General features: G+C 38.1%; 1 protein-coding gene across 1 annotated transcript in view; it reads left to right on the plus strand.

Moving 5' to 3' along the window:
- MCM9 (minichromosome maintenance 9 homologous recombination repair factor) overlaps positions 1 to 17,895 on the plus strand; it is a 105,863-nt gene extending 87,968 nt beyond the window's left edge. Inside the window, exons 8-12 of the mRNA XM_004382737.2 lie at positions 4,208 to 4,410; positions 5,033 to 5,236; positions 6,617 to 6,699; positions 7,798 to 7,943; positions 10,475 to 17,895. Of these exons, the coding sequence (XP_004382794.2) occupies positions 4,208 to 4,410; positions 5,033 to 5,236; positions 6,617 to 6,699; positions 7,798 to 7,943; positions 10,475 to 11,939 (2,101 nt within the window). The 3' untranslated portion in view covers positions 11,940 to 17,895. The remainder of the gene's footprint in view (positions 1 to 4,207; positions 4,411 to 5,032; positions 5,237 to 6,616; positions 6,700 to 7,797; positions 7,944 to 10,474) is intronic.
- Positions 17,896 to 18,237: the final 342 nt, after the last annotated feature.

Here is an 18,237-nt window from a genome sequence, read left to right on the forward strand (position 1 = left end):
AAGAGCTTGGCTGCTAACCAAAAGGTTGGCAGTTCAAATCCACCAGCCACTCCTTGGAAACCCTATGGGGCAGTTCTACTCTGTCCTGTAGGGTAGCTATGGGGTTAACTATAAAGGGCACTGGGAAGTATAATCTTGCTGTGTTTCCCAGGGAAAAAAGGAAACAAGGTTTGGTGGATTCTGCCACAGCCTGGATGTAAATTTATAAGTCCCAGAATATAGGTGATGCTTAAAGCCATGAATAAACAAAGGGATCACCTCATAAAGGGTGTAACGGGAGTAATGGGAGACCAACACAAAAGCAAAGGAACTTTCCTGGGGATCTGTACTGGTAAAAATAAGTTATATAACCTAACTTTACAATGTTTGGAAAATTACTACTATGTTTACAGGAAAGTTTAAACATGTGGATTAAATAATTGGAAAAGTAATGTTTTCAGAAACTAGAACGTTTTAGCTGCTTAAAGTTAATACAGAAAAAACTATATATCAGCATTATTATTTATGACTGTCGTATTGCTGATGCTGACACTGGCATCTCTTGTATGGCGTACTGTCCGGCAGGCGCTGTGTTGAACCTCCCCCTCCGCTAGCAGTTCTATTATAAACTAATTGAAGCAGGGACCAGTCCTATACCTTGATTCTCTCTGCATATGGGAAATGACCTATAAATATTCACTGACCAGAGAGAGGAAGAACAATTCTACCTAGCATTGAAAATGATTTTTTAAAAATTATTTCATATGCAATTGTATTTTGTTTCATTACCAGTATCACAGCAATATTCCTTTCTTATTATAAATGCGAACAGTCATGCTTCAATAGGTTAAATGTGCTTTTGTGGGATTGATTTAGGAACCATTTTTTACATTGTTTTTATGGTAAATAGATTCTGTGTTCTAAACAACTGCCTTTACAAAGCCTCTTTGGCAAAAAAAAAGTAAGATCGGGACTATTAGTTCAAAATGTTTCCCTTTTAGTGATTTTTTAGAAGGGAATTTACTTTTCAGTGAAAATTCGTTTTTGTTTTTCTTTTCTTTAATGAGTGTTTTCTTGTGCCATTTGCTACAAATAAATATTCTCAAACTTTCTGTCTTGGTATGAGGTAACTGCTGGAGCCAACTAGAAATAGATCAGGGGTTAACAAATCTAGTGCATGTTCGCTGATGTTATAGGGTTGTGACTACTGGAGGCAGACATCCCCCCTGTAACTAAGAATGGGATCGAATGGAGAGCGTCCAAATTTACAGAGAAAAATGTTTACAAGTTTTATTGTCAGTGAATTTGCCATCTTTATTTTGAGGACTTGCCTGTCATTAATAAGTTTGAAAATAGTATCTAAGTTATGTTACACCCATTTCTATGCTGCACTGCTCTGTGTAGGACACACATGCCTCTTCCCAGGCCATTGTACCTATTCGCAGACCATCTTCTGCCTTCCCTCTGCCAGGAGCCCTTTCCTGCCTAACCAGCCCTCCAAGCTAAGACCTTTTCAGGCTCCCCAGCCTGTTCTTCAGGCTAAATCAATCCTTTTTTTTTGCCTCATTTTCTTCCCTCTCTCTTTCTTTTTCTTTCTTTCCTTTTTGGAAAAATCAAAAGAAGATAAGTAAACACACAGAAAGTTTTTACTTCATCCATTTGCCTTTCTCCAAAATCACCCTCACCCACCTCCTTCACCATTTCCACAAATACATATCTCTCTCCACTTAAGAAATTCCAGATGTTGTGAAGGGCGCAATTCAAAAGCTGCTTTGTAATGTTTCTCTGATCTTCTTTCCCACCCACATAAATGAATATACATCATCTTTACTTCTCCTGGGAACTTTATACTTACTTTATAGAACTTTCCATATTCTGCCTTGTATCATTTTCATATTTCCAATGAATAGGTCATTGGTCTTACAAAATTCTGTCATTCTCTGGTGGTATTTGTCACCAAGGCCATATTTTCCAGCTACAGATTCTTCTCTTTGTTTCCAGTTTTCGCATTCCAATCACCAGTAATTATCAATGCATCTTGATTGCATGTTTGATCAATTTCAGACTGCAGAAGTTGGTAAAAAATCTTCAATTTATTCATCTTCAGCATTGGTGGTTGGTGCGTAAATTTGAATAATAGTTGTATTAACTGGTCTTCCTTGTAGACATATGGATATTATCCTGTCACTGACAGCATTGTATTTGAGGATGGGTCTTGAAATGTTCTTTTTAATGATGAATGTGACACCGTTACTCTTCAATTTGTCATTCCTGGCATAGTAAATCATATGATTGTCTGATTCGGTATGGCCAGTACAGTTCATTTCAGCTCATTAATGCCTAGGATATTGATTTTCAAGTGTCCCATTTCATTTTTGACAACTTTCAGTTTTCCTAGATTCATACTTCGTATATTCCACCTTCCAATTACTTCTGCATGCAGGCAGGTATTTCTTCTCATTTTGAGTTGTGCCACATCAGCAAATGAAGGTTCGAAAAATTGACTCCTTCCACATCATTAAGGTTCACTCTGCTTTGAGGAGGCGGCTCTTCCCTAGTCATATTTTGAGTGCCTTCCAACCCAAGGGACTCATCTTCTGGCACTATGTAAGATAATGTTCTGCTGCTATTCATAAGGTTTTCACTGTGGATTTTTTCAGAAGGAGATCACTACGTCCTTCTTCCTAGTCTGTCTTAGTCTGGAAGAACTGCTGAAACCTGTCCACCATGAGTGACCCTGCTGGCATTTGAAATATCAGTGGCATAGCTTCCAGCATCATAGCTTCCAGCATCACAGCAACATGCAAGCCACCATAGTACTACTACAAACTGACAAACTGTATGCTGAGCAAATGCTCCGAGAATCTGGACTATATGAAGAAGAACGAGGCCTCAGAATCGGAGGAAGACTCATTAACAACCTGCATTATGAAAATCATACAACCTTGCGTGCTGAAAATGAAAAGGACTTGAAGCCTTTCACTGAGGAAGATCAAAGACTATAGCTTTCAGTGTGGATTACACCTCAACATAAAGAAAATAAAAATCCTCACAACTGGACCAATAAGCAACATCATGGTAAGTAGAGAAAAGATTGAAATTGTTAAGAATTTCATTTTAATTGTATCCTCAGTCAACATCATGGAAGCAGCAGTCAAGAAATCAAACAGTGTATTATATTGGGCAAATCTACAGCAAAAGACCTCTTTAAAGTGTTCAAAAGCAAAGATAAAACCTTGAGGACTAAGGTGCACCTGACCCAAGCCATGGTATTTTCAATCACCTCATATGAATGGGAAAGCTGGACAATAAATAAGGAAGACCAAAGAAGAATTGATGCCTTTGAATTATGGTGTTAGTGAATAATATTGAACATACCATGAACTACCAGAAGAACAAACAAATCTGTCTTGGAAGAAGTACAGCCAGAATGCTCCTTAGAAGTGAGGATGGTGAAAGTTGGTCTCATGTACTTTGGACATGATATCAGGAGGGACCAGTCCCTGGAGAAGGACATCATCCTTGGTAAAGTAGAGGGTCAGTGACAAAGAGGAAGACCTTCAGGGAGATATATTGACACAGTGGCTGCAACAGTGGTCTCAAGCATAGCAACGATTGTGAGGATGGTGCGGGACCAGGCAGTGTTTCATTCTGTTGCACACAGGGTCGCTATGAGTCAGAGTCAACTCGATGGCACCTAACAACGACAAAATTATCATAGCTAGTGGATTGCCTGCTCCTTAAGAGACGTATCTTTTTTTTGTTGTTGTTTAATTTTGTATCCCTCTCAGCACCTAGTAGAGGGGTCTGCTTATAACAGAGGCAAAAGAAGCGTTTCGTGAACAGTTAATCTCTTAAAAATTGGCTAGTTTAAATGGACTGCATTTGAACTTGGTTTTTATGATACCCCCTTGTATCATTCCATATTTTCTCTCACACGAGTGTCTCTATATTTTCAGGGTACAATAAAAACTCATTGCCATCGAGTCATTCTGACTCATAGCAACCCTTTAGGACAGAGTAGAACTGCCCCATAGAGCTTCCAAGGAGTGCCTGGTGGATTCAAACTGCTGACATTTTGGTTAGCAGCCGTAGCTCTTAACCACTACACCACCAGGGTTTCCGAAGGGACTGCAAGGTACAATAGCAGTCCGTTTTTATTAACAAATTTCATCGTGCTTTTATTCGAATCTCATCAGTCAGTGAATTCTGTCCCCTCTCTCCGTAGCCTCGTGTGCAAGCTGAACACAAGGACCACCATACTGGCAGCAACTAACCCCAAAAGCCAGTATGACCCCAACGAGTCTGTGTCTGTGAACATCGCTCTTGGTAGCCCACTCTTAAGCCGATTTGACCTGATTCTGGTTTTGCTTGATACCAAGAATGAAGACTGGGATCATATAATTTCCTCCTTTATCTTAGAAAATAAAGGTATGTGAAGACAGATTATTCAAAGGGGCAAAGATTAGCCATAACCAAATGAAATTATCTTTGAAGAAAATTGAATAAATGCCCAAGGTACCCTACCTAATAGGACAATAGAGAAATGCTTAGACAGAAAGCAGGAAGTCAGTGGAGCCAGTTAGTGGGCCCCAAAATAATGAGCCGAAGGAAAAGGGACTTTCTCTACCTGCGGATGAGATTATAGTTGTAAAGTATGTTCTCTGTAATGAAAGGGGGCAATCTTATGATACATAATTACCACTTGTGTCTTGCACACAAAGAAACCAGGATTGAATTATGAAAGAGAAATTTCTAAATATGGGCTTCGCTTTAAAATAGATTTACTCAAGTACTATTTATTACTATAGGACAGATCATAATTATTTTGAATAATTTTAGTCCCTGTAGGAAGCTTACCTTTATTAAGCTTAGATCCTAAGACTGCTAATTCTAAAACGGTATGCTAAGCAGAGAACAGGTCTAGCTTTAAATGGCCACAAAACCTGAAGGTCATCTTTTTAAAAATGAGTGTAAGAACTTTATCAAACATTGAAAATGAGATGTTTTGCCTATTTTTGAAAATTACTGACCCAGTACTTGATATGTACAGGTTACCCAAGCAAATCAGAGAAGCTCTGGAGCATGGAGAAAATGAAAACTTACTTCTGCCTCGTTAGGAATCTACAGCCCACACTGTCTGACGTGGGTAATCAAGTTCTTCTCCGGTACTACCAGATGCAACGGCAGAGTGATTCCCGGAACGCGGCCCGGACAACCATCCGCCTGTTGGAAAGCTTGATACGATTAGCAGAAGGTTTATTTCATTTATTAAAAGATATTTTTATTGAGTGCCTCCTGTGTGCAAGGCATGGGACTTGGCACCCTGGATTCAAGGATGAATAAGAATAGTCCCTACTCTAAGGTAACTGGACGGCACACAGCAACAGCAGAGGTGCTCATATTGTTGTCAGTTGCCTTTGAGTCGATTCTGACTCATGGTAACACCATGTGTGTCAGACTAGAACTTTGTTACATAGCATTTTCAAAGCTCTGACCTTGAAAACCGATCTCCAGGCCTTTCTTCTGAGGCACCTCTGAGTGAATTCAAACCACCAACCTTTCAGCTAGTAGTTGAGCACTTTACCATTTGCAGCGCCCAGGTACTCCCGAGGTGCCTGTAGTCACTTACAAAGTAAAGGCGCTGAGCTTTGAAACCTCTACTCGCCTGGGAACAGATTATGGGTGTTGAGTGGGATATAATGTCATGAAGAAAGAGGAATCTTTGTGACATGCCAAGACCTGTTGTAACTAAAGACATCATTTTAAAGTCTTATTTATTGATGCTTTGTTTCTCAGTGGCAGCTGTATTATAAACTTTGTGGGTGGGTTAGTTCCTTGTTTGGGATTGTTTCCAGCATAGCATCTCTGGTTGTTGCTCAGCAGTTGCCAGTTGCAGCCCATCCCCCATCATTGTATCAATCAAATTAACAATGCCATGCCCTATCCAGTCTCTAAGCTATAAGGCTTACATGCTTACATACAGCTAATATGCACGTCAGAACTTTTTTTTCTAGCATCAGCTTTTACATTTAGCCCTTGTTTAAAAAATTCTAACAAAAACAATTTTTTTCACGTGAACTGTGGAAAACCTTAAACGTATGTGTCATATGATGAAATAACATAAGCCGAATAAAAAGTACCATAAAACAAATAGGCTTCATTTTTTCAAGGATTTCTAGCTAATATTAGGGCAAGAAATATCCAAAATTCAGGCTTGCTAGTTTGGTAGTTTTGAAAAGCTCATAGATCGTAGATAAAGAGAAGTGTCCAAAATGAGAAATGAGGTTTAATTTTTTTGTGTGTGTTTTTATAATTAGACACTGAGGATTAAAAGTTGTTGGATATTAAATATGTATTTACATAGCCTCTTTCTTTTCTAGAACCCAGAGTACTGTTTCATATAAATATACAAAACTGCCATGAACGACACAGAATAATTAGGACCATTATTAGAGAAACAACCTTAAAGCTAGTTGAACTTAGACTTTTTGTACTTTTTCTAGTATTTCATTCAAAAAATAATATTTTCGGTGGGGAGAGTCAGGTGGAAAATTGTATTTATCACCTCAAATATTCATTTAAAAAAAGAAATGATTCCTATCTTCATAATTTCAAATGTTGTTCGTTTTCTTAGCTCATGCTCGTCTGATGTTTCGTGACACCGTGACTCTGGAAGATGCTATTACAGTGGTGTCAGTGATGGAGTCCTCAATGCAGGTAGGGATTTTTTGTGTACCTAATATTTGAACCCTGTTTATAGCTTTCTAGAAGGAAAAAAAAAGACTATTTTATTTTGTTGTTGTTGGGAATATACAGAGCAAAACAAACCAATTCAACAGTTTCTACGTGTACAGTTCAGTGACATTGATAATATTCTTCAGGTTATGCAACCATTCTCACCCTCCTTTTCTGAATTGTTCCTCCCCCATTGACATAAACTCACTGGCCCCTAAGGTTCCTGTCCGATCTTTTAAGTTACTGTTGTCACTTTAATCCCGTAAGAGTGTAACGCTCAAGGCAGACATTTTTCACTAGTTAAGCTAAACTGTTGTTTGATTTTAAGAAGACTTCAGGGAATATTTTCGATTGAAGGTTTAAAGGTTATCTCAGGGCAGTATTTTCAGGGATTCATCCAGCCTCCATAGTTCCAGAAAGTCTAGAGTCCATGAGAATTTGAAATTCTGTTCTGCATTTTCCTCCTTTTGATCAAGATTCTTCTTTAGAATCTTTGATCAAAATGTTCAGTAATGGTAGTTGGGCACCATCCAGTTCTGGTCTCATGGCAAAGGAGGCAGTTGTTCATGGAGGCAATTAGCCACACATTCCATATCCTACTTCTGTTCCTGACTCTCCTTCTGCCTCTGTTGCTTCAGGCGAATAAGACAGTTTATTAATATATCAAGAGTTATAAACATGATCATATTCTAGACCTAATAATTCATGGAAATATACCGAAAGGAAGTCATTTAAAAGAAGGGAAAAAAATGTCATGGAGACATTCACTGCATCAGTGGCATTGCTTCTGCCCATTGGTCTAAAGCAGTGGTTCTCAATCCTTTTTCTCCTCAGCGCATCTAAGTGATGCCCATGCTCCCACTAGTGACAGTGTGCCTTTATAGAACAATGACTGCCACCAAGAAATGGATAGAGGAGTATTAAATTTGAAAAAGTCTCCCAGGTGATTCTGACAGCCAAGATGGGGTTGTGGAGGGGGCTGGTCTTAGTCACCTCATCAGTGGTTTCTAGTGTATACTTGCCTCTATGCAAGCAGTTCCGGTGACTCTCCCTCATATTTTTCATTTTCTTGCCCCTCAGGGAGGCGCACTGCTAGGAGGTGTGAATGCACTCCATACTTCCTTTCCTGAAAACCCTTTGGAGCAGTACCAGAGGCAATGTGAACTTATTCTGGAAAAGCTAGAGCTGCAGAGCCTCTTGAGTGAAGAACTAAGAAGACTTGAAAGGTAAGGAAGAAAAACCAAGAAAGGTATATGATGGGAAAGTCTTGTTTGGCATTTAGTGAAATGAAAGACTGCAAATTAAGTGAAAAATCTGCCTGTACTATCTGTAGGGGATTGTTTCAATTATTTATTGCTGTATAATCAACCATACCAAAACTCAGTTGCTTAAAAATAAAACAAAAAACATTTTAGCGCTCCGGGAGTCAGAAATTCAGACAAGGTTCAGTGGGGGTGGCTTGTCTCTGCTCACATAGTATCAGCTGGGGTTACTCATGCATCTGCATTTAGCTGAGAGCTCCCTGCCACTCCCTGGGCTTGGCTTTACCCTTAGAGAGTCTGCTCGTTTTGACTGACCTAAGTTATTGGAAACTGATGTATATGGTGGATTAAGGAAAGGAGGGAATGTGAGGCTCTGAATCAGTGTTGTAATTGAAAAATGGCAGTTGGACTTCCCAAATGCAAAATAACTCTCCTGGAGGGAAAGAAGGGAAAAATGAGTAGGTGAGGATTTAAAAGATAGGATTCTTCCTTAAAATTTTTTTTGTCTACTGATATTTCTTTGTAATGCAAAAAGCATGTGCTGACCCTCCCAGTAACAAAACCAGGTGTGGTGTAAATGAAGGTGAATTACCTTCAAGATACAGTCTAAAGCTAATCTTACTTATCAAGTGAGAAATCCCAAATGGCTTATTGGCTTTTCCCCCTTAGGAAAGAGTTCTCTATCCCTTAAGGGGATCACATAATTATAATAAAACCATTTGTATTTTTATTACACTTTTCTTCCTGAAAATGCTTTACTAGTGACAATCTGCCTCAAATGGTGGCCATTCTACCCACCTTAAAATTAAAACAGATCACAAAGATGCTGTCTTTTAGGAAGCTGTAGTAAAACTGTGGAAATTTTATGTAGGAGAGAATTTAATTCTTGAAATAAGAATCAGACTAACATAGTAGAGTTAAATTATTCTACTCCTTTAAATTCTCAGTCTTTCAGGACTTTGTTATGAGAGTTTTAACAATTAAGAGCATCCCTAAACACAATTTGATGCTGAAAATGTATTAGGTGGTAGTAATTTTGAAAGATGCTTGTTTTTTTGGTTTGGTTTTTACTCATATTAATAACAATGAACATGGATTTGCTGTATTTATATTTCCAAATCTACTGAAATGAATGTAACCCAATATTTTTACAATTTTTTTTGTGTGTTTTCTTATTATAAAGGCAATACATGTTCTGTATAGAGTATTTGGGAAAGTAACAATAATGAATTAATAAGAAAATAAAAATCACATGTAATCTTATTACCCAGAGATATCTACCATTAACATTTTAATGTATTTAAATATATTGAAATTTAATGTGTTTTTTTCTATTCCTTTTTCTATGATTACACATGATTTTTAGAATAATTTACTACTCTGCTTTTTGGTTAATTCCTTTTCACATATAGTACATGGAAGCAGGGTCATCTTACACCCTAAAATGAAAAGGCATGTCTTCTAGGTTGTTAGGAATGGCTTTCTGAAGAACCTACTTTGTTAGAAATTGGTACTTTTGGCGCTATTTCTGTTTCTGTTTTCCCATCACTGCTGACAGAAAAGAAATATGGCCAAATGTTAAAGTATCACTGACCAGATACTTCATTCAGGGAGGGTAAATGGGTCTTAACTCCATCAAATTGATGGAGAGTGACTACCTGGAACATATGTCAGAATGACTGGGCTTAGCAGGAAAATGTGTCACAATGTGCCTGGGACATCTGCTGTGAGTGTCAGAGGGAACAGTAGGAACACCCGTCTAGAGGTATCATAAGTTTTTTATTCCTGAGTAAGGGGACGTTTTAGATGCACTAAAATTCAATACTTCAATTAGGTAAAGAGATGTGATGGATCATAATCTCAGGTCTTTCCCTTTTTTCTTATGTGCAAAGTGGATACCAAACAACTAGAGCAACAACTTTCTTGGTCAACAGTGAGCTGCTGTACAAATAGCTACAAGTCTGTCTTGTAGCTGAAAGATTAACATGTGCAGTTTACACTGACCTGCAAACAATCTTCAATAAATTCAGTGGACTTTCAGAGACATCTACAAATGTAGACAGACAAACCTGTTATTTCATTTTCTTCATTTTATGACTGTTTTAGGTTAAATTAGAATGCTTATCAGAACACTTAAATTCTCTACTGATTTAAAAAAGGATACTTTTCTCCTGCTGCTCTAAGAGACTATTAAAAAGAAACAAAAACCCCAAACCCATTGCTGTCAGGTCAATTTCGACTCATAGCAACCCTATAGGACAGAGTAGAACTGTCCCATAGGGTTTCCAAGGAGCACCTGGTGGATTTGAACTGCTGGCCTTTTGGTTAGCAGCTGAAGCTCTTAAACCATTATGCCACCAGGGCTTCCATACTTGGTATTAACTTGGAATTATGTCAGACTTAACTCTTTAGACAGCATTTCAGATACTGTAAAGAAATGAGAAGGTTAAAGCCTTGCCTTCAGTACATATTTTCCTTTCTTATCTCTGCTACAGGTTACAGAATCAGAGTGTCCACCAATTCCAGCCGCAGCTAGGAGAGGCAGAGACTCCTCCAGCATCCTTGAGAAATGATCCAGGGGAAGAATCAAAGTTCAAAACTTCCACACCGCAGGAAATAAATTGTAACATGCATACCTCCTCTCCTGGAGGCAGTCCTGGGGGAAGCCCACTTCTAAATCCCCCATCCCATCTGGGGCCTAATAGATCAACAAGTAGAAAACATTCAGCTGAGCCCCCGAATAACAGAGATAACAGTTTAGACTGGTTTGACTCCATGGCAACTCCTGAGGTTGAGCCTAAAAACACTGTTTATGTGTCTCCCAGTTCCAAAACAACTGACAAAGAAATGGCTTTGAAAATCTGCAACAGCAAATCTAAGGGTAAGGAAAAGAGTAGGCCAGGCCAAGGCAGCAAATCGGAAGCTGGACAGCTTCCAGCACCAGGAGAGACAGATGCTCCATTGAGGCCACACAAGACTTTTCATGTTGAGGGTAAAACAAAAAAGTCAGCAACGGTTTCCGAAGTAGCAGTACCTGCTGATGAGCCAGCCTCCATGCTAACTCATCATGTCCCTAGGAAACTGCACAAGCTGCGCAAGGAGAAGGCCCAGGAGCTCTGCCAAAATCCTGCCAGGGAGACTTCGCAGCCCTTAAGCCCATCTCATCCTCAGTCCATCCCCATATATAGCCCAGAAAGAACACTGGAAACTCCCAAAAGAAAGAGACAGAAATCCGTTGCTCAAGTGGAAGAGCCCGAACTTGAAGGTGTTGAGAGTCCCCCTGTGGCCAAGCTGGCAAAATTTACTTTCAAGCGGAAGTCAAAACTGATCCACTCCCCTCACGACCACAGCCATGTGTCTCATGGCACAACTAAAATGGCAGTTCATAGTCCTAAAATGTCCCAACTTAGAACAAGAAGAAAAGCAGCTCTGCCTTGGAAAGACCCAGAAAAGTTGAGATCTATCCCAGGGAACAGAAGCTCAGGTCAGCTGCAGAGTATGGCAAAGGAGGTGTCACAGCAGCCACCAAAGACAGAAGGATCAAGAGAGAAGACGGAATGTGCCCCTGAAAAGAGAGTTATTCAGCCTGAGCTTGGGAACCAGACTGGGCATTCTCATCTTAGTGAGAGAGAGAAAAAAGAGGACTCATACACTGATAAAAGCAGCAAGGTTCATGCTTGTACATTAGCCAAATTGGCAAACTTCTCCTTCACTTCCCCCTCTGAATCCAAATCAGAACCCCCTCCTCCTCCCCCTGAAAGTAAGAACTGGATTGAGAGTGGCCCAAGGCCTCCTCCTATAACCACAGCCACAATGCTTGGCAGTAAAAGGAAAACTTTTCAGTTAGAGGGATCCACTGAAAAACTGATTACTTCCAGAAAGTCTCTCTTTACTTTACCAGAACTAGATGATGAAGCATTAGATTTTGACTGGGATGAAGAGGTAAGAAAAAAGCTATAATCATAAAAAGCTCTCTGGTCAAATTTCAACCTCTCCAACTCAACACAGCACCTTTAGGATATCAGTGTGGTGTTACAGATGTTCCGAACTCTTGGCCATATTGAGTACCATTCTGAACACAGCTTCCCCCATCAGGTTTTATAATTTCTGTTGTATTTCAGGTGTATCTTCATGACTTTAAAGTTGTACAATCACTGTAGTTCGTTGTGATACCAGCGCTTAAGTTGAATTAGTTGACTTTGTGCTTAGTTTTGCAAGTGGAGTGTTTGGATTCCCAAAGATGTTTCTTTTTGCTTATTAGTTTGTTTTGGGAAGGGCTGTCTTCCCTGGATTCCTTATTCAATCAGGAACAAATGCCACTCGTAAAGCTAACAAGACAGATGAGCTTTTTCTATTTTTTCTTTTGTGTTTTCACCTAGGATGTGCTGAGTACAGTAAATATTATAATTTGGGATGATTTGCCAAACTTATGTGATTTTTCTAGTATTATTTTGTATTTTTTCTCGTGCATCAGATTAAATGTGACCAAATGCTTTTCTTTCTTTGGTAGGCATCCTCACAATTCATGGTAATCCCAAAGATCTGGTCGAATAGTAGATTTGTGAAGTACTAAGCTTTTAAGTTCTCCTTTCTTTCTGGAGCCCACATTATGTGCTTCAGATTTTTTTTTCTCTCGGGACCTGCCTTCAATACAACTTAAATCCTGTGGTTGGAAGGAGAGAGAGTGTGCAGTAGTCTCAATCATACATCATATTGCATCTACCCAGATGGTTAACATGGAAATGTGATTCCTGCTAAGTTATGATTTATTTTTCTTTAAAACCAAGCATTTATCAAGCATATTAATGTGTTGGTAGGAATAGAAAACTCAAGCTTTGTCTTACATGCTTTGAAAATCACGTCTTCGTTTGTATTCTAGCGGGAGTTATTAGGATTCCATAATTACAGACTTTCCCTTCTGAAGTATGAATTTGTGATATAATGATTGATAGATTCTTTGTCTTAAGGGACTTTTGGACATGAAGAATATTCACGACTTTGTTTAATGTTCACTTCATTAAATTCATACAGAAGAAACAAATTTAGGAAACCAATTTTTCTTGAGCATTTAAATATTAATCCCAAAACTGAAGAATGTAAATAGTGAGTACAAATTTAGTATAGATAAGCCTTTTAAAGTCTTCAAACACCTTAAACAGCTGAGAAAGTATATATATAAGCAGTGATTATAAAATTTATCATTGTATATTCACTTAAACCTATTCTAAAACATCAAGACTATGGGTTTAAGTAATTTCTTCTTTATCTCTGTATTTGTTTAATAACTTAATAGTGTGTAATTTGATATTTTTCTAATCTTCCAGTATTAGGACTTTGATTCCTTTCTAGGGCTTCAGTACTCTTACTTAGAACTAAAGGAAAAAGAAAGGATCTAGGTAGTTGACCAGTTTTGTTCTGGTCATGGTCTAATTGTGTAAACTAGGTAATTCAAACCTGAGCCACAGTGATGAGCTGACTTATTTTTTATGGTAAACGTTTTTAAGTCTCTTTCTTTATGAAGTTTTGTCTTTGAAACTTGGTATCTTTTGCAGTAATGATATATTAAGCTTTGCATGGCTGATAGTACCTAACTTACTGGCTTGTTATTAGGGTATTGTGACCTTTTCTGTTATCATCATTAAAAATGCTTTTATTTCTTATTGGGAATCATGATTCTAGATGTTTTGTTTCCTGATGAGGGATTTCCTTTTTGTAGTTAACTTGCATCTTTAAGACATTGAGGTAATTCATACTTTAAAATACAGTATTGAATGTCTCTCTTACCTGGTCGTTGTGTATAACCACCTATGCTACTTTCTACCATCTTATTATTTGTGCTCATCAATCCATTCTATTCTTGATTTTACTACCTTCGTCTGCTAGGTTCATTTAGCCTAATAACAGTTCCAAGTGTTTATTCTTTGGCACTTACCCAGGTAGAAATAAGAACATATCTAAATATTATAAGCAGACATGTAATTATTAGAAGAAATAACATACCCAATATAAACACTCCCCTACTTCTTAAAAAAAATAAACTATCACATTTATCCTGCTTTTGCATTATGACTACCTTGCTGTGCTTGTATTTGATACTCAGAGTCTCACAACTTGGTCAGTGAGAAGTCCCTTTATGTTGACTCCAATGTCCTTTTAACACTTTTGATATTTCTAAAAGCATCCATGCTATCTGGAAACTGCAGAATGTACCAGACTCATTTTGAGTTTTTCCTGCTCCATGTCATAGAATCAGCTATCCTCAAGAATATTGTAAGGCCAGTTGTATTGAGAGATCAAACTCTGGGTCTCAGGGGGTACATATGAGAGTTAGTAGTGGACAAAAGTATGGCCACCATTGTTGGGTCACTTTCAGTAGTTTCAGAGCTGGAAAATGTTTTAATGTCATGAGATCACATTTTATCCTTCTGTGTCCTACTTTTGTTATAGTATGTGAGTTTAATGTGTATACCAAGGAAGCACATAGATGTCTGAGGGGAAATTTGTATAGCTCAAAAGATCATATTTCTGGTTAATAAAAATAGTGCAAAAAATAACCTATAATTCTGAATGAACTTGTCAGAATATTTTTATTTCAGCCCAGTGGACTCCTTGAAAAACATTTAAACGATGTAAAATTATTTAAACACAATAAAAGCTATACTTAATTTTCTTTCTGAGAGGACCAAACCAGAATTTAACTTCTGTTATAACTGCATAAAGAATTGAGTTTTCTAACACTGTAAAAGATCTAATTTTACGTGTATATTTATGTAGCATTCTAAAATTTATAATTGGAGAGATCTTATCATTGTAATTTTCAGTGTCTCTTAGAAATACAGGCAAAACAAGCATATTATTCTAAGATCTTTACCTCTTTTTGGCTGCATTCAACCAAACTGTTACATGGCATAAGCTTTTTCGGAAGGTATGTCAAAACATCAGTAGAGATCCATTCTTAGTTGACAAATTTCAGTTCTAATAAACCTACGTTATTTCTTTAAGTGTATATTGTAGTTAATTTCTGTGCCTTCTTAAAGTGCAAAGCCTTCTGCCTAACTGGTAGAATTTCTGGAAGACCAATTCTAGAGAAAAATCTTAGGCCAACCACAAAGAGGATCCCTTGATCTCACCTTTAGCTAATCCACAACGTTTGGGAGTTTGGAACCAACCTACCCTGAAAGTTCGGACACCAGAAACTTCCCAGGACCAGGTTAATTTTCCAGATGCAGTTTGTCAGACAGCCTAGTTCCAAACCAAATAGACTCATAATGTGTCAAGCTAGGCCAGCTCATGTTCTTCAATATTCAGAATAATATTTCTCAGTCTGCCTTCCATATTGTATATGTGCATGAAAGATAAAAGAAGGCTCCTGGTTCATATTAGTACTCATTCCAATTGGGGTTTTGTTGTCTGTGTCCCATCGTGCAGGTGCCATACCCCCCCGCACCACCACCAAAGCTCTTTGCTATCAGAGGACATATACAGGAAGCTCTGGCAACTGTCCCTTATGACACTCTTCAGTTCTTATAGATATAAGTTCTTATAGATATCAGGTCCATTGTAAACCCTCTTCTTTAAAGACTTCAAAATGCATCTAAAGTTAATATTTGTAAAAGTGAACTTGACAGGTTAAACTAGGCTTAAATAAACTGTTGATGTATCTATGTAAATACTGTGGTACAAGATATAGTCCAAGGGGGGAAATAGGATATCCACACATGACCTTTATGATCTCATCAAGTAGGAAATTATTTATGTTGTGAATACAAATGGTTTTTAGGCCACTCTTTTTTACAATTAGTTGCAACCTTAATGCCTTGGCAGAGCTGAACCACAGAAAGCAAGCATTACGTCAGGTACATTATTACATGGGGACAAACTTGGTTTAACTTTCATAATAAACCAAGCCACTGTTGAAATACTGCTTAATATTTCAGACCTGACTTTTTCAGTGCCCATTGAAACGCAGAGGTACAGGGTGTAGTGTAATCAGGCAAATTGTGTTCTAAAAATGAATGACCACTAGCTAGTGGTGTGACCTCTCTGTCTTCCGTGATCTCATCTATAAAAGCAGAGGATTGGGCTAGTATCTGAGTCATATTGTTGAGTTACAAGCAGGGCTTCAAACCGCTTCGTTCCAGTTTAAACCCCTGCTGAGAATTTGTATTTCCACCCCAGATATACTGAATCAGAATCTACACTTTAATAATTAGTATATCTGGAGTGGAAAGGCAAATTCTCAGCAGGGGTTCAAACCAGAATGAACCAGTTTGAAGCCCTGGTTACAAGAAAGGAAAACCTCAGAAGCTAGGTGAAATGAAAGTAGGTTTACTGTAAGGATACAGTAAGGAGTCTCATTAAGGACAGGAAACAAAACTGGAGAGTCAGGAACTGAATCTGGTTCCTCAGCCTCTCCTGGGTCTTCAAGGTCTCTCTTGGCTGCTACTCCATGAATGTGCTGCAGCCTAATGCCCTCTCCTCAGCCCTGCTTTCTGTGCTTACACAAAGGCTTCTCTGCTCTTGGTACCTTGTAGCTTTTGATCTGCTTTGGGGCCTATTCCCGCTTTAATTTTCTCTGGCCTTTCCAGATGATGCGTTCACATTCATCTTACTGACTTGGGCTCTGTGTTTTTTATTTCAGATTCTTGATTTGTTCACCTGGGTTCAGGAGGGAGTGAGTGTGATGGGCCAAGTGACCACCTGGTACAAACAGCAGCCAGGTCTGTGGGTGGAGACAGATTCTCTAAGGTGGGGGCATGAGAGGCAGTGATTGGCCCATATACCACACCCTGTATCTAAAGGGTTTTGGGTAATAGTCAGTAATTCTACAACCTCTGTTGTTTTTATTACATTTACTGAGTTGAGAGAGCATGTCTTATGAACTTGGATCATTGTTCCCAAGGGAGCCTGTAAATTTTTAACCCGACAGCAACTAGGTGTTTTTCAGGGATTTGGCAGTGTTATAAGTGCAGCCTATGCTACAAGCTACCAGGCGAGCTGTTTATTGTGTGAATTTGGTTATCAAGCTTCCTTTTTCCTGGGCATAAGTTGCTCATCACGAGTACATCATAGCTCTTAAATACTCAGAGGAAAGCCAAAGTAGATGGGAGTATGTGGAGGGTATTGCACTGAAATATACATTAGGAATAATCTCTGCAGATGTATTACATCATTTTCCAGATTTTCAACTTTACAATTGCCAACAAAGCAGGGCAATCCTCTATGAGGAGAGGGAAAGACTTCAGTGTTTTCGGCCAACTTTAATCGTTTTTAGAATTAAAAAGAAATGATAGCCCAGAATCATTTTAATGGCATATTGCTCTTCAATGATTGATTGTATTTTATCATTGTTGGGAAGTTAAACTGCTAATGAATTTTTTTAAGAAGAGGGACTAAGACTGCCTTGGGGGAGCTAATGTCTAACACCTTTGAGTTGCTGCCTTTGAAGGAACTCAAAGTGAATGTGGAATGGTGCTGTTGCCTGGGGCACAGTACATCCCTGAGGAGACCTGTTGTGTGTAGACCTTGCCCCTAAGAACTAGTAAAGGCAGAAAAAATGAAGTATCTGTACAGCATAATCCTTCCCTGAAGAGAAGGTACCTGCTAGACTTGTCCAACTTTTTTTTTCTCCTCAATATCATTACTTGTTTGTGAAGATTACAGAAAAAATGACATTTTAATTTCACTATAATCTGATGTGTGGATATGATAAGAACATAGTTTTCTCTAAAAATGTTAAAATAAACTGAGCTTCAAGACACTTTGAACAAAACTTTAATTCATAGCAAATGTGAAATTTTTCTAAATTGATTTTAAGTACTTATTTACCCTGATGAAATTTTAATTACAATTACAACATAGTATTAGTACTTAAGGATTTCAAAAGGTATTTAATACATGACATTTGATCATCACAACAGCCAGTTATATTCAGGTAATAATTAACATTGAAGAAGCTCAAACATTGAAGTGATTTATGATTTTTTTTAATGCCTTTAACAATACCTATTTTTAAGGATTAGGTTCTGGAACATAAATTTTCCGACTCCTTCCCTCATTTTTGATTGTTCCATTAAAAATAGTATCTATTGATAAAGGTTAAAAGTTGCCTATTTAGATTGCTTACTTGTGCTAGTTATTCTTCTAACCATGTTCCAAGTAGTAACTCATTTAATCTTCACACTACCTATAATACAGTTAATATTATTACCCTCATTTTAAATAGATGAGGTAACTGCAGGTTAGGTATTAAATAACT

The sequence above is a fragment of the Trichechus manatus genome, unplaced genomic scaffold (genome assembly GCF_000243295.1).
Source record: "Trichechus manatus latirostris isolate Lorelei unplaced genomic scaffold, TriManLat1.0 scaffold00098, whole genome shotgun sequence".
In the NCBI taxonomy this organism is placed as follows: domain Eukaryota; kingdom Metazoa; phylum Chordata; class Mammalia; order Sirenia; family Trichechidae; genus Trichechus; species Trichechus manatus.